The sequence below is a fragment of the Pristiophorus japonicus genome, chromosome 14, assembly GCF_044704955.1.
Source record: "Pristiophorus japonicus isolate sPriJap1 chromosome 14, sPriJap1.hap1, whole genome shotgun sequence".
NCBI classification, from domain to species: Eukaryota; Metazoa; Chordata; class Chondrichthyes; family Pristiophoridae; genus Pristiophorus; species Pristiophorus japonicus.
The window spans coordinates 58,219,696-58,235,995 of record NC_091990.1 but is presented as its reverse complement, the minus strand read 5'-3'; the positions used below and the strand labels follow the sequence as shown (position 1 = coordinate 58,235,995).

At 47.9% G+C, this 16,300-nt stretch overlaps 1 protein-coding gene and 1 pseudogene across 1 annotated transcript in view; both read right to left on the bottom strand.

Moving 5' to 3' along the window:
- oscp1b (organic solute carrier partner 1b) overlaps window positions 1-16,300 on the bottom strand; it is a 97,432-nt gene that overhangs the window by 31,814 nt on the left and 49,318 nt on the right. The window contains exons 2-4 of the mRNA XM_070899243.1: window positions 5,213-5,367; window positions 4,328-4,495; window positions 2,554-2,634 (exon numbers count right to left, since the gene is read on the bottom strand). Of these exons, the coding sequence (XP_070755344.1) occupies window positions 2,554-2,634; window positions 4,328-4,495; window positions 5,213-5,367 (404 nt within the window). The remainder of the gene's footprint in view (window positions 1-2,553; window positions 2,635-4,327; window positions 4,496-5,212; window positions 5,368-16,300) is intronic.
- Window positions 13,627-13,859, bottom strand: LOC139280338 (U2 spliceosomal RNA; annotated as a pseudogene).

The window sequence follows — 16,300 nt, the reverse complement described above, 5'->3', positions numbered from 1 at the left end:
ATTGGTCTTGTAGTGACACTCGGTTGATAGTTGCCTTGTAGTTGCCACAGATCCTGACCGAGCCATCCGTTTTTAGGACAGGGACGATGGCACTTGCCCAGTCGCTGAATTCAACGGGCGAAATTATGCCCTCTCTTAGCAACCTGTCCAACTCACTCTCAATTTTCTCCCGCATCACATACGGCACAGCTCTGGCTTTGTGGTGCACTGGTCTGGCGTCCGGGGTGATTCGTATCACTACTTTGGTACCTTTGAAAGTCCCAACACCAGGTTGAAATAGTGACTCAAATTTCTGTAGGACCTGTGAGCATGAACTTCGGTCCACAGATGAAATGGCATGCATATCCCCCCATTTCCAGTTCATCTCAGCTAGCCAGCTCTTCCCCAAAAGCGCGGGACCATTTCCCGGGACAATCCAGAGTGGCAGCCGGTTCTCTGATCCATTATGTGTGACCACCAACATTGTACTGTCTAGTATTGGGATGATCTCTTTGGTGTACATTCGTAATTGCGTGTCAATGCATTGTAGTTTGGGTCTGCTAGCTCTGAGTGGCCATAGTTTCTCGAATTGTTGGACACTCATAAGTGACTGGCTGGCCCCCGTGTCCAGCTCCATGCGTACCGGGGATGCCGTTTAATAGGACTTTCATCATCATAGGTGGCGTTTTGGTATATGAGCTGTGGATGTTTGCCACATGAACCCGCTGAACTTCAGCGTCCATTGCTTTGTCCCAAGCATCAACCTGCCTTGCAGACCCCTCTTCTGGTTCATCTGCCTCGTAAATTAGCCTCGCTGTGGGCTTCCTGCACATTCTGGCTAAATGTCCACTGAAGTTACAATTTCTACAGCTAAATTGTTGAAACCTACAGGTTTTTGCTGCATGTCTGCCCCTGCACCTCCAGCATGAGTTGAGATCGTTGTGAACAAAAGGGGTTACCAGGCATTCCTCTCTGATTGTCTCTTTGATTACTCTTGAGCACTCTGTTAATGGGTGTCAATGGCCCCATCCCGGGACACATTGTCCACCGTGATGGCGTAAATGTCCGTTCAACCTGCCATTGTCTCTGTTGAGGACCCACTCTAGAATCTGTTGCTGCCTGGGTGGTGTCGAATTGCCCTTGCCTGCCTGCGGGGTTCTGAGTCGCGTTTACAATGTTGACTTCCTGATCCATCACCATGTTGGAAGCAGAATTGCGCGCGTATATTATCTTGGTTTCCTCCTCCCCTGCCATGAGGGTCTGAACCATCAACGCCGCCGCTTCCAAGGTCAAGTCCTTGGTCTCAATTAGCTTTCTGAAAATCCCGGCATGACCAATGCCCTCAATAAAGAAATCCCTTAACATCTCCCCCCTGCAGGCATCTGTGAACTTACAGAGGCTGGCCAAGTGCTGAAGGTCCGCAACGATGTCCGGTATGCTCTGTCCTTCCCGATGTCGGTGTGTATAGAATCGGTGTCGGGCCATGTGTATACTGCTCGCCAGTTTGAGGTGCTCACCGATCAGTTTGCTTAGCTCTTCAAAGGTTTTGTCCGCCAGCTTCTCGGGTGCGAGCAGGTCTTTCATCAGCGCGTACGTCTTAGGTCCACAGCTGGTCAGTAGATGCGCCCTTCGCTTGTCAGCCGCTGCATCTCCCAGCTCTGCTGGAGCCTCTCAACGAAATCATCCCAGTCCTCACCAACACAGTACCGTTCCTCTGTGCTACCGGTGGCCATTCTCGTGGGTTGTTGATTCCCGTTTCTCGTCACCAAATGTAATGTCCTTACACACTACTATAAATTCACACGAGACACATTCTGCAGACAAGGTCACTCTGTGACCTGAACCTTTATTCACGGGACCTGCGTGGGACCTCCCTTTATATACCTGGATGACCAGGTGAGGAGTGTCTCCCACAAGTTCACCCCCTGTGGTCAACGTGTGCATTTCTTCGGTGTATACAGTATGCAGTGTTGTTATGAAGGTTACAGTTACATGAAGGTTATATACATGACAGGTTAGATGCCAAGGAGTATTTGCTTTCAGGGTTCAACCTCTGGAATAGATCACCAAAATGTGCACCAACTGGATCCACTGCAGTCCTGAGAGTCGAGGAAGTCTTCAGTTGTAGAAGGTAGGTGGGACTAGCAGTGATTGGTATTATCAGTGACTGCAGTCTCCCGGAGCTTGCTTGATTGCCTTCGGGGGAGGGGGGATTCTAAGAGAAATTTCCCAGCGGTTTCCCTAAATTGGTTATGATATTTTCCTATTTTTATTGCCTCTCCTAAATTTCGACTTCAATCGAAAGGAAAATGAAACAGATTTATAAAGGGCAGCCAATTCGATATTGCCCATTTTACACCATCGGCCAAATTTAAAATTATTCCCTTTCTCTTTCTGGATATTATTCCCTTATAGTTGCAAGTGCCCAAAAAACAGACATAAAGTTGTCATCGACACCTTGTCTAGACAGTAAACCCTTTTGCAATATAACTGTGCGGCTGCAACCTCTGTAGATTCCATCAGGCTGTGTACATGGTGTATCACTGACCCTGGAGGGACTCGGAGTGCACTTACTCGGATATGGAGGTCCTGAAAGAAAACGAGCAGAGTTTGCCTGATGAGTTGGAACTCCCCCGCAGGAAGGCAGCTGTACGTCTGTCAATCAGAAAAAGGCAAAAAGACATTCATTAAATTCCAACCGAGCAAATCACAACTATGCAATCTGTTTCACAGTACAAACCCAGTTGATTAGATGTCACAACTAGACTTGGGCTGTCCCTCTGTAAATTGCTTCAGACACAGTCTAATATCCAAGTCAGCAATTTATGGAGCACTTCCAATGGCTTAGCATGGGAATGTTCAAGAGCGGAGTGCCTCTTCGCCAGCACATGAATGCTTTGCTGGTTCCTTTCATTTTGCATGCCTGTACACAAAACTATCATTGATTTTTTTTCAATGAGGCAATTCTTTAAACTTTCCATGCCTGGAAGGCCAGAAAAGACTGGTGCAAAAAGGCAGCTTGCACATTGGTCTAAATTAATCAATGAGGTTCTCCAAACTCAGATTTTTACCTGCTGAGGCTGCAGTTTCCAAGTTTTCAAGCTTTTGGGGAAGAGGTTTGTCCCCACATACCCCTCTATGACCTCATCTTGAACCTATTTCCATTAAACTGCTGATCACCCGACTTCCCTTCCTGGCCCCCGTGCTAGCTGATATTGTAAACGGTTCCCTCTTCTCAGCTACTGTTCCCCTCCCTTTTCAAATCGGTCGTCACTACCCAGCTCTGAAAAATGAACACCCCTGACCCCTCTTCCCAAGCTCCTTCCTCTTGTCAGACAAAGGAATCTGGCCCAGAAGCAGTCCCTCCCACCATCTGTCTCAGTAACTCCTGCTCGGTAGTTCACCGAATCATGCCTGTGGCCCACTGTTGCATGATTTTCTTGGATAAATGTGAAGTTATCCACTTTAGTGGCAAAAACAGGGAAGCAGAATATTATCTGAATGGTGACAGATTAGGAAAAGGGGAGGTACAACGAGACCTGGGTGTCATGGTACATCAGTCATTGAAAGTAGGCATGCAGGTGCAGCAGGCAATAAAGAAAGCAAATGGCATGTTGGCCTTCATAGTGAGAGGATTTGAGTATAGGAGCAGTGATGTCTTGCTGCAGTTGTACAGGGCCTTGGTGAGACCACACCTTGAGTATTGTGTGCCATTTTGGTCTCCTAATCTGAGGAAGGACATTCTTGCTATTGAGGGAGAGCAGCGAAGGTTCACCAGACTGACTCCTGGGATGGCAGGACTGACATATGAAGAAAGACTGGATCGACTAGGCTTATATTCACTAGAATTTAGAAGAATGAGAGGGGATCTCATAGAAGCAGATAAAATTCTGACGGGATTGGACAGGTTAGATGCAGGAAAAATGTTCCCGATGTTGGGGAAGTCCAGAACTAGAGGTCACAGTCTAAGGATAAGGGGTAAGCCATCTAGGACCGAGATGAGGAGAAACTTTTTCACTCAGAGAATTGTGAACCTGTGGAATTCCCTACCACAGAAAGTTGTTGAGTCCAGTTCGTTGGATATATTCAAAAGGACGTTAGATGTGGCTCTTACGGCTAAAGGGATCAGGGGGTATGAAAAGAAGGCAGGAGTGCGGTACTAAAGTTGCAAAAATGATCAGCCATGGTCATATTAAATGGTGGTGCAGGCTCGAAGGACCGAATGGCCTGATCCTACACCTATTTTCTATGTTTCTATGTTTGTACACATGCAAGACTGAATTGCCCTTTGGTCCAACATTTGCCTTTCTTATACAGAGACTTAATATCGAATGAAGACAACACCCACCTCGATCAGCTGTCGAAATGTCTCATCTACCTGGTTGAGAATGCTCGGAGAGTCACGTATAAATTCCTTGACTGCATCCATATGATTGAACGTGACCAATAAGATATCTTTAGGCCGTGGACAGAGCAGCACTTGGTACTTGAATGCCATCGTCATCAGGTCATAGAGCTGGGGGATATATGGAAACAAATTATAGATACCTAATGCAGACAGGTTAAATAAACAATATTCTTTTCTGCAACCAAGAATCACATCAGAATTCATTCCTCCTCTTCTCTTCCCACCTCTCCTCTCCCCCCCTCCCCTTCCACCCAAATTGTGAGCTTAAGTCTTCCTCTCTTCACTGTTTCCTTCCCTTGAGTCACTCCAGGCCTTTGATTCCTCCCCCAAACCTAACTTGGTGAGGGGAAGCAGGCTGCCCATTCACTCTGAAACAGCTGCCAAGAGGTACCTTAGAGTATGCAAACAGTGAGGGTCCTCCCTTTGGTTTTTGCATGCTATGTGGGAAACCAGTTAGCTTTGGCTATAAGTGGTTGCTCCCACATCTTTTAACCTGCAATATGTGAAAGGATGGAGTCGGGCCTGTGCTGGAGCCGGGAGTGTGAATTTCCATTGGTTGAGAGCACTGCATGTTGCTGCTGTTTCTTTCCAGGGTGCTGTTTAATGTTTAATCGGGGCATCTAAAAGGAAAACGTTGAGAAGAGTGGCTGCTCTGAACAGCTTGGCTCAGATCAGGGATGGTAGATGTGACCACTAACCACTTTTGCATTCATATTATTTTCTGAATAAAACCAGTATCTGTATTTATGTTTCTTTGTACCCAAAATGCTCCCGTATTTCTGAAAGGATTAAACAATGGCAATGAATCCGGAGTGATTCATTCACCTTATCCATGCTAGCCTGATTCAGTCTCATGATGGAGGCGTGAGCCAGTCGATCGAACACGGTTCTTAGGGCTTTCTTGGAATACAGTTCCTGAGATTTGAACAGTTCCTCCATAAACTTCTTATTAAACATAGTACTGATGATGTCATTCATTACTGAAAAAAAACAGAGTTATATATAATTTAATTATTAATTAATAAGTATCCCTTATATTGCCTTGTGGGTAAAAGGGACTGTCCAGGATGGAATTGAATGACATGGACCTAGGCCTAAGATCTCAGATTCAATCCCTAGTCTATCCTGAGTTAGTTGATCTAGGCTGGGGTGACAGTAGGGGGGTATGTCAATTATAATTAACCTGATTACAATATTTAACTTGATGGAAAGTGTGTGTGTGTGTGTGTGTATAGGATCAAGTTCAGCTATGATGCACACATAATTAGAAAGCCTGCCAAGACTCAAAGTCTAAGCTTATGTGTAAAGAATGGCCATTGGATCTACTTGAGAGTCAGTGCCTTCAGCAAAGGAGATGAATAAATTAGACAAACTAACAAAAACCCATAGAACAAGGTGAGGAGGTGCAGCGTGGTGGCACTGTGTGTTGGAGCTGCAATATGTTGAGCTGCGGTCAGGCAGGACCCAGATTCATGTCCATCATTCCTCATTTGTCAACAATGCACTGAGCAGCTATCCTTGCAGGAGTGCGGAGGTCACAAAGACAAAAAGAAAAGCGCTACGTCCATGGGTTGTACACCTCGTACCAACCAAGGTCGGGAGCAGGCCAAGAAGAGGGTTGAGAGTAGGTTACCCGCCCAGGGAATGTGCACGACACAGAGTAACAGATAAAAAGAAAACAGCAAATTTGTTTTCAAACACGTGAAGCACTAGGGCTCCGGGTTTATATGCAAACTTAGCCAACAACTTTTCTGTGATTGTGAAAAACAGACAAAGGTGAATTTACCTCACACCCACAACATTTGTTTCAGGAGATTTCAAAATGTACATAATGGGTTCCACACTTTCTGTCTCAGTCTTCTTAACACCATGCAACGTACCATTTTATTGGGTAGCACACAATCACAGGTTATAAAACTCATCTATGTGCACACCGAGACGTTGGGCCATGCTACATTTTGGTCACTTATAGCGACTGCTGGGTGGTGTTGTATTCAGCCTGGGTGAGGCACAACCTTTGGGACCCGGATCAAGTGGACACAAGCATGTGCATGAATTAAAAAACTCGGTCAGTTAAAAAGGAAATGAAAGACTTGCATTTATATAGTGCCTTGGTCGACCACCAGACATCTCAAAGTGCTTTACAGCTAATTAAGTACTTTTGGAGTATAGCCACTGTTGCAATGTGGGAAACGCGGCAGCCAATTTGTGCACAGCAAGCTGCCACAAACAGCAATGTGATAATGACCAGATAATCTGTTTTGGTTATGTTGATTCAGGGATAAATATTAGCCAGGACACCGTGGATAACTCCACTGCTTTTCGAAATAATGCCATGGGATATTTTACGTCCACGTGAGACACCAGCACTCCCTCAGCACTGCACTGGAGGGTCAGCCTAGATTTATGTGCTCAAGTCCCTGGAGTGGGACTTGAATCCTTAACCTTCTGAATCAGAGGCGCATGTGCTACCCACTGAGCCACAGCTGACACTGAGCCTTTTTTGACCCTGGGAGGGGAAGTGAAACAGTTGTCAACAAACTGTTAATATCAAAAACAAAAGCAGAATATTGCAGCTGCTGGAAATCAGAAATGAAAGTAGCAATACTCAACATATCAGGAAGTATCTGTGGCAAGAGACATTTCAGGTCGATGAATCTTTCAACAGATGTGGAAGATATTAGAGATGAGCAGCTTTCAAGCACATACAGAGGCAAACTCTGTCAGGCCCGTGTGGTGGCTGGTGTGCAACGGCCACCACACGTTAAAAAAAATTAACGCACAGGTATCTTCCACCCTTGAGGATGTAGTTCGGGTCATTCACTGAAACACCTGTGAACTCATCCTTTTTTGGCGTGGAAGCAAGTCATCCTCCTTTCGAGGGACCGTCTATGATGATGATGATTATGATGAGAGGCAACAAAAGAGGTGCAGGAAAAGCACAAAGGGGGAGTTCTGTGATAGGGCGGAGGGCAGGAGTGATTAGATGACAAAAGTGATGATAAAGGGGATGATAATGAGACAAGTATAGAAACAAAAGATGGGTCCAGAGGAGGTGTAAATGGTTACAGCAGAGGGTGAGGGAAGCAAGGAAAATCTGGCAAAGAAGAGAAGGCTCCCGTGGCCCGTTAATGTGACAGAAGAAAGACAGATAGATCCCAACAGTCCAGGCAACACCGCCGGCCGTGTGACGATAGGGGATCCCCACCCCAAGCACCAGCACACCCCTCCCCCACCCATGTACCGATAGGGGATCCCCACCCCACCCCTCCCCCGGCCGTGTACCGATAGGGGATCCCCACCCCACCCCTCCCCTCCCCTGGCCGTGTACCGATAGGGGATCCCCACCCCACCCCTCCCCCGGCCATGTACCGATAGGGGATCCCCACCTCACCCCTCCCCCGGCTGTGTACCGATAGGGGATCCCCACCTCACCCCTCCCCCGGCCGTGTACCGATAGGGGATCCCCACCCCACTCCTCCCCTGGCCATGTACCGATAGGGGATTCCCACCCCACCCCTCCCCCGGCTGTGTACCGATAGGGGATCCCCACCCCACCCCTGGCCGTGTACCGATAGGGGATCCCCACCCCACTCCTCCCCTGGCCGTGTACCGATAGGGGATCCCCACCCCACCCCTCCCCTGGCCGTGTACCGATAGGGGATCCCCACCCCACCCCTGGCCGTGTACCGATAGGGGATTCCCACCCCACCCCACCCCTCCCCTGGCTGTGTACTGATAGGGGATCCCTCCCCTGGCCGTGTACCGATAGGGGATCCCCACCCCACCCCTCCCCCGGCTGTGTACTGATAGGGGCTCCCCACCCCAAGCACCAGCCCACACCACCTACTCTCCCAGTGGCTCTGGTGCAGCCATCCTCATTACCAGCACTTGCTGTCTGAGAGAAAATGGGAGCAGTGGTTATGAACTAACGTTGTTAACTCAATATTAAGGCTGGCGGGGGAGTCTCGAAGCAGGGGTCACAGTCTCAGAATAAGGGGTGAGCCATTTAGGACTGAGATGAGAAGAAATTTCTTCAAAGGGTTGTGAATCTTTGGAATTCTCTACCCCAGAGGGCCGTGGAAGCTCAGTCATTGAGTATGTTCAAGACAGAGATTGATAGATTTTTGTATGTTAAGGGAATCTGAGCTTGCGGTCACTTGCCAGATATTTCTCCATCCCAATCTGACTCTGTCCTTGGCTTCCTACATTGTTCCAATGAAGCTCACGCAAGCTTGAGGAACAACACCTCATCTTATTATTACAAAAGCAGAATACTGCAGATGCTGGAATCTGGAATAAAAACAGAAAATGCTGGAAATCTCAGCAGGTCAGGCAGCATCTGTGGAGAGGAAGCAGAGTTCACGCTTAGGGTCGATGACCCTTCGTCAGAACTGGAGAGTGTTCGAAAAGAACAGATTCTTAACAAGCACTAAAAGGGGAGGGGAAGAAAGAACAAAAGGGAAGGTCTGTGATAGGTTGGAAGACAAGAGAGATTAGAGAGGCAAAAGGGATGATGGCCCAAATTCAAATGGTAATGGCAGGAGTTAGAAAAACATCTCTAATGGCAGTTGGTCATAATCCCACCATTCACATCCTATCTCAACTTAATGTTTTTCTAACTCCTGGCATTAGCATTTGAATTTGGGCCATCATCCCTTATGTCTCTCCTTTCTGTTTTTATTCATCTTTTTACTAGGTACTTTACAGTCTTCCAGTCTTAACATCGAGTTTAGCAATTTTAGACCTTAACCACCGCTCCTATCTTCTCTCAGACAGCAGGTGCTGGTAATGGAGGATGGCTGCGCTAGAGTGACTGGGAGTGTAGGAAGTGTGGGCTGGTGCTTGGGGTAGGAATCCCCTATCAGTACACAGCCAGCAGGATAGTCTGCACCCTGGGGTCTATCACCTATCATCCGCCACATTACTGGGCTACAGGAGCCCATTGCCAGATTGTCCATGCATTCTTCCCACTCTGCTGTAACCATTTACACATCCTTTGGATGCATCTTTTGTTTCTATACTTGCCTTATTATCACCTCCCTTTGCCTTGCAACATCATCACTTTTGTCATCGCTCATATGGCTCTATACTTGCTTAGAAAGCTGTTCCTCTCCAACATCTTCCAATTCTGATGAAAGGTCATTGACCTGAAACGTCAACTCGAATTCTCTCTCCATATGCTGTCTGACCTCCCGAGTGTTTCCTGCATTTCCTTTTATTTGTGTTAATAGAGTTCATTACTGGATAATTCAGCAGAAGTAGTATACCCAGTATATATTTTATGATGCATCACCACCAATCTTCATATCCTACGTCACTATTACATCTACTTTCTTCCAGCAACATCACTTCTGCCACACTTAAGAAATATTATAAATAAACATAGAATGCATACCACTCCCCACCCCAAGAAAATAAATATTATACATTCTATAAAATGGCAAATGTCTGCTACCAGATTGAAAAAAGCATTGTAATCCCTAATTGTTAATATCTGAAAACTCATAATCCTTGAATTACCATCATGCAACTCACATTAGTTATTCTCCATTCATCAGATACAGAATCATGGATATATGAGAATGAGTAGAAGACATTGCCGGTCATTTCTATTTCATTTTAGTATATATTAGCGAGAAGCAGGTTTATTTTATTTATGGTCTCCTATGCTAAAGACAAGTGTCAGGTCCGACACTGACTGGAGCCTGGGTCCTCCATGTGGTTGATGTGCTCTGCCATCTTAACCGAGAATGGGCGGGAGCGTAACTTTTTTTTTTAGGCGTTCCGGGACGCTCGCAAGCCAGAATTTATTGCCCATCCCTAATTGCCCTTGAGAATGTGGTGGTGAGCCGCCTTCTTGAACCACTTCAGTCCATGTGCTGCAGGTACTCCCACAGTGCTGTTATAGGGAGGGAGTTCCAGGATTTTGATCCAGCGATGATGAAGGAACGGCAATATATTTCCAAGTCAGGATGGTGTATAACTTGGAGGGGAACTTGCAGGTGATGTGTTCCCATGCGCCTGCTGCCCTTGTCCTTCTTGATGCTGGAGATTGCGGGTTTGGAAGGTGCTGCCGAAGAAGCCATGGTGAGTTGCTGCAGTGCATCTTGTAGATGATACACACTGCAGCCACGGTGCGCCGGTGGTGAAAGGAGTGAATGTTTAAGGTGATAGATGGGGTGCCAATCAAGCAGGCTGCTTTGTCCTGGATGGTGTTGAGCTTCTTGAGTGTTGTTGGAGCTGCACTCATCCAGGCAAGTGGAAAGTATTCCATCACAATTCTGACGTGTGCCTTGTGGATGGTGGAAAGGCTTTGGGGAGTCAGGAGGTGAGACACTTGCCACAGAATACCCAGCCTCTGACCTGCTCTTTGTGCCACAGTATTTATGTGGCTAGTTCAGTTAAGTTTTTGGTCATTGGTGACCCCCAGGATGTTAATGGTGGAAGATTCGGCAATGGTAATCACCAAGGGGAGGTGGCTAGATTCTCACTTGTTGGAGATGGTCATTGCCTGGCACTTGTGTAGCGCGAATGTTACTTGCCATTTATCAGCCAAAGCCTGAATGTCGTCCAAGTCCTGCTGCTTGCGGGCATGGACTGCTTCATTATCTGAGGAGTTATGAATGAAACTGAACATTGTGAAATCATCAGCAAACATCCCCACTTCTGAACTTATGATGGCGGGAAGGTCATTGATGAAGCAGCTGAAGATGGTTGGGCTTTACTCTGCATCTAAGTGCGCACGATCTGACCTGCAAGTGCTTGTCTATGACATCAGGGGGCTGAAATTTCCCCTTTTTATAGCGCCTTTTTATGAAGGGGAGGGGCGTTGTAGCGCTGGTGTCCTCAGCGTGGCGCTGGACTCGCTGACCCTCCCCCCCACACACACACTGAGTCCCTCATCCCCAACACTCACTAACCCCCCCATTGGGAGCGCATCTCCAAGGAAGCAGAGCACCGGAGATAGCACTCCGCTTCCTTTGAGAGGCACATGGCCCAATTCCATGTCGGGGGCAGGATTCTGGGCTAGGTGATAAAAGTCCCGGCCCTGGAAGGTTACTGCCCTCAATCAGGGCAAGGAGCAATTTCGCCGGAGATAAAAAGTTCCATTTCCTGGCATTAATGCCCTCAATTTGATAAGTACAAAAAAAACAATAACTATACATAAAGATAATTATCCTTAATAGTGAAAACAGTGCATTATGCAACTCATACCACAAGTTGAGAATACCAGAGAACAAGTTAATACATTTTTAAAATGAATTGTTAAATGGAGGTGGTATCTCATGCAGCTCCTCAAGTATTGTTAGAGTGGTCAGTGGGATTGCATGATTTGAACAAATATTTTGTATCAGTCTTTACGGTAGAGGACACTAACAATATCCCAACAGTGAATAGTCATGGGGCTATAGGGGGGAGAGGAATTAACACAATCACAATCACTAAGGAGGCGGTGCTCAGAAAGATAATGGGACTAAAGGCAGATAAATCCCCTGGACCTGAAGGCTTGCATCCTCGGGTCTTAAGAGAAGGAGCATCAGGGATTGTGAATGCATTGGTTGTAATTTAGCAAAATTCCCTGGATTCTGCGGAGGTCCCAGCAGATTGGAAACTGCAAATGTAACACCCCTATTTAAAAAAGGAGGCAGACAAAAAGCAGGAAACTATAGACCAGTTAGCCTAACATCTGTGGTTGGGAAGATGTTGGAGTCCATTATTAAAGAAGCAGTAACAGGACATTTGGAAAAGCAAAATTCGGTCAGGCAGAGTCAGCATGGATTTATGAAGGGGAAGTCATGTTTGTCAAATTTGCTGGAATTCTTTGAGGATGTAACGAACAGGATGGATAAAGGGGAACCAGTGGATGTGGTGTATTTGGACTTCCAGAAGGCATTTGACAAGGTGCCACATAAAAGGTTATTGCACAAGATAAAAGTTCACGGGGTTGGGGGTAATATATTAGCATGGATAGAGGATTGGCTAATGAACAGAAAACAGAGTCGGGATAAATGATTCATTCTCAGATTGGCAATTAGTAACCAGTGGGGTGCCACAGGGATCAGTGCTAAGACCCCAACTATTTACAATATATATAAACAACTTGGAAGAAGGGACTGAGTGTAACGTAGCCAAGTTTGCTGACGATATAAAGATGGGAGGAAAAGATGTGAGGAGGACACAAAAAATCTGCAAAAGGACATAGACAGGCTAAGTGAGTGGGCAAAAATTTGGCAGGTGGAGTATAAAATTGGAAAGTGTGAGGTCATGCACTTTGGCACTCTGCAGTACAGCGGGACCTGGGGGTACTTGTGCATGAAAGACAAAAGGATAGTATGCAGGTACAGCAAGTGATCAGGAAGGCCATGCTACAGTTGTACAGGGTATTGGTGAGGCCACACCTGTAATACTGCGTGCAGTTTTGGTTTCCAAATTTATGAAAGGATATACTTGCTTTGGAGGCAGTTCAGAGAAAGTTCACAAGGTTGATTCCGGGGATGAGAGGGTTGACTTATGAGGAAAGGTTGAGTAGGTTGGGCCTCTACTCATTGGAATTCAGAAGAATGAGAGGTGATCTTATCGAAACGTTTAAGATTATGAGGGGGCTTGACAAGATGGACGCAGAGAGGATGTTTCCACTGATAGGGGAGACTAGAACTAGAGGGTATAATCTTAGAATAAGGGGCCGCCCATTTAAAACTGAGATGAGGAGAAATTTCTACTCTAAGGGGGTTGTAAATCTGTGGAATTCACTGCCTCAGAGAGCTGTGGAAGGGACACTGAATAAATTTAAGACAGAAATAGACAGTTTCTTAAACGATAAGGGAAGAAGGGGTTATGGGGAGCGGGCAGGGAAGTAGACCTGAGTCCATGATCGGATCAGCCATGATCGTTTTAAATGGCGGAGCAGGCGCGAGGGCCCTTATGGCCTACACCTGCTCCTATTTCTTATGTTCTTATTTAGGTGACCTTATGTTTCAATGCCTGTGAAGATGCACAGTATTAACAACAGCCAAGACTGATCCCACAGCAGCACAACGCATTTTGACTTTTAAATTAAAAATAAACTTCATTCTTGGGATATGGGCATCGCTAGCAAGGCCAGCCTTTATTTTATTTTTTTTTTATTTAAATTCGTAGCCAATCGTTCCAATTCTTTGTCAAATCACAAACGCCAGAGGTCACCTTGCACATGCCAAGGATCACTCTGCGCCAATGCTCTTAGCCAAAAGGCCTAGAGCCACTGCACCGTTCCTGGAAGTACTGCAATACCAGGTTCGTGCCATGGAGGTGGATGGGTCAAGCCACCCCACACACCTCCGTGGAGGTGGATGGGTCAAGCCACCCCACCCACCTCCTGTTTCCAAAAAAGCAAGCATATACCTTCCTGACCAGGGAGAAACCACCCGGAGGTCATGGTGGCTGGTCAGGTCAGTTACGCATGATCTTAGCCAAAAGGCCGAGAAGCGCTTGGCCAAGCCAGCCTTTATTACCCATTCTTAAAAGCACCAGAGAAGGTGATAGTGAGCTGCCTTCTTGAACCGCTGCAGTCCGTGTGGTGAAGGTACTCCCAAAGTGCTGTTAGGGAGGGAGTTCCAGGATTTTGACACAGCGACGATGAAGGAACAGCAATATACTTCCAAGTCAGGATGGTATGTGCCTTGGAGGGCAACATGATTTAAATCTAATTTATACTTCCTGGTTTAGACTCTGCATGTCTCAGTGAGGATTCTTCAATCTGATTGGATGAAGAGCCATGCTGTTGCTTTCCCTGTTCACAAACGTCACAGATCCGCTTAGAGGGAGCCGTGATGGTTCGGATGCCCAATGACAGCAAGTTTCCACTCAAAAGCTCGTGTCTGTGGGCAGCTGTCAGTGTAGTGAATGGTGAATGCCTTTCCTTCTCCACCCAGCTTTATAGCTGTGTAACGTGCTACAGTCCATGGAGCCGAAATTCAGGGTCTGGATAAGGCCCGTTACCGCCGTTTTGCGGCGGCCATGCGGCGAAATCGAGTGGCCGCCGGTTGCAGTCCATTGGCCGGCATGTCCCAAATTCAGCTCGGGGATTTTTCGGCCTGTCCCCAGTTCCGCCCCACTGCTGCCGTCACTGGCAGCAAGATCAGGGCCAATAAATCTGTTGTAAACATATAAATACATGTCTGCGTATCCTGCTTTACCTGCTGTATTCAGATGCAGTCACTGATTACCTTTATGAAGTTGCTTGTACGTTCACAACTCCCTTCTTCTTGTCCCAGGTCTGACCACTTTATCTCTGTGATAACAATACTCCCCCAGGATTCTCACACCACACAATTTCCTGCAACCTCTCTATTCCTGGCTGTACAACTCTCCATTTGTTCATTTTGAAATCCTGGTTGAAAGCCGTTGGCAATTATTGCTGTGTTATTCCTATCATCACTGATTACTAACATCTCCCATTATATCCATGCTTTTGATAGCTGTTGTGTCTTTTCCTTATCAACCGTGCCACTTCTCCACCCAGCGTTATAGCTGTGTAACGTGCTACAGCCCATGGGGCCAAAATTCAGGGTCTGGATAAGGTCCGTTACTGCCGGTTTGTGGCAGCCATGCGGCGGAATCAAGTGGCCGCTGTGTTGCAGTCCATTGGCCGCAACGACCCAAATTCAGCTCGGGGATTTTTCGGCCTGTCCCCAGTTCCACCCCACTGCTGCCGACCGCCGCAAGCGTGTCATCAAAGCGCGCACCGCCGATCTCCCGCGTCTCCAGCACACTCTGCCCCAAATTTACCTACAAAAATCTTTGCTCCACCACACAGTGTCCCCGATTGCTTTTTCTGTGTGTGTGTGGCACAGCAGCACGGCGGCCCTTCAAGGGGAGGGCGCACTGCCGCGGCCACCATTTTAAAATTTTTGCCGGCCAACTTCCCAGATTGACCGGCCACTTATTGCCCCGGGTTCGGCCGGGCCGCCAAAAGGCAGCCTGGACCCCCTCTTGGGTGCCAGGCCGCTGACCCGGCCGAAACCCTCCCCGGTGGCCCAGTGGCCGGATCAACAGAATCGCCGATTCTCTCCCCTTTAATTGAGGGGAGAGATATGGTGACGCACACGTGTACTAACGTCAACACCGCTCCATCGCTGAGTGATAACGGCGAGACTCGATCCCGCCCCAACATCCGCCCCTCACCAGCACTTACCGCCGCACTTCCGCCCCCATTATGACCGACTTCCCGTCTTGTCGAAAAAAAAAACGACAAACACCTGAATGTCGATCAGGAGGCGACATCATCCCATGCGACGGTAAAAACAGGTAAGAAACTGTAGGTGCGCCAGGTTTCTGGCATGCCTGAATTTCGGCCCCCATTTGTTAATTCAAAGTTGTTTTTGCTTGGAAAATATCACAAGGATGAATTAAATAAAATGCATCTGGAGGCAACAGGACCCGGTAGCTCACGCAAAAAGCCTTCTATTCTGGAACAGACAGACTGACCGCCCGCCCCCTTTACAGGCCCGCACTGTCGGCCTGCCCCCGACCTGACAAAGGGCCCCACCGACCGCACCCCACCCTCCTCTCGACACAGGGCCTCACTGCGGTTCCCCCCGACACATTGCCCCATCGCGCCCCCTCCCCCAACACAGTGCCCCACTGCCCGTCCCTCCCCCGACACAGGCCCCCCGCCCCCCTCCTCGACATAGGGCCCCACCGCCCCCCTCCCCACGACACAGGGCCCGACCAACCCCCTCCCTCGACACAGGGCCCCACTGTCCCCTGACACAGACCTCACTGCCCGCCCCCGACCACCCTCCCCCCCAACACAGACCCCACTGCCCACCCTCCCTCTCCCCGCTCCGACACAAGGCCCCACCGACCCCCCACCCCGACACAGGGCCCCACTGCCTCCATGCCCCCCCGACACAGGGTCCCACTGCCCGC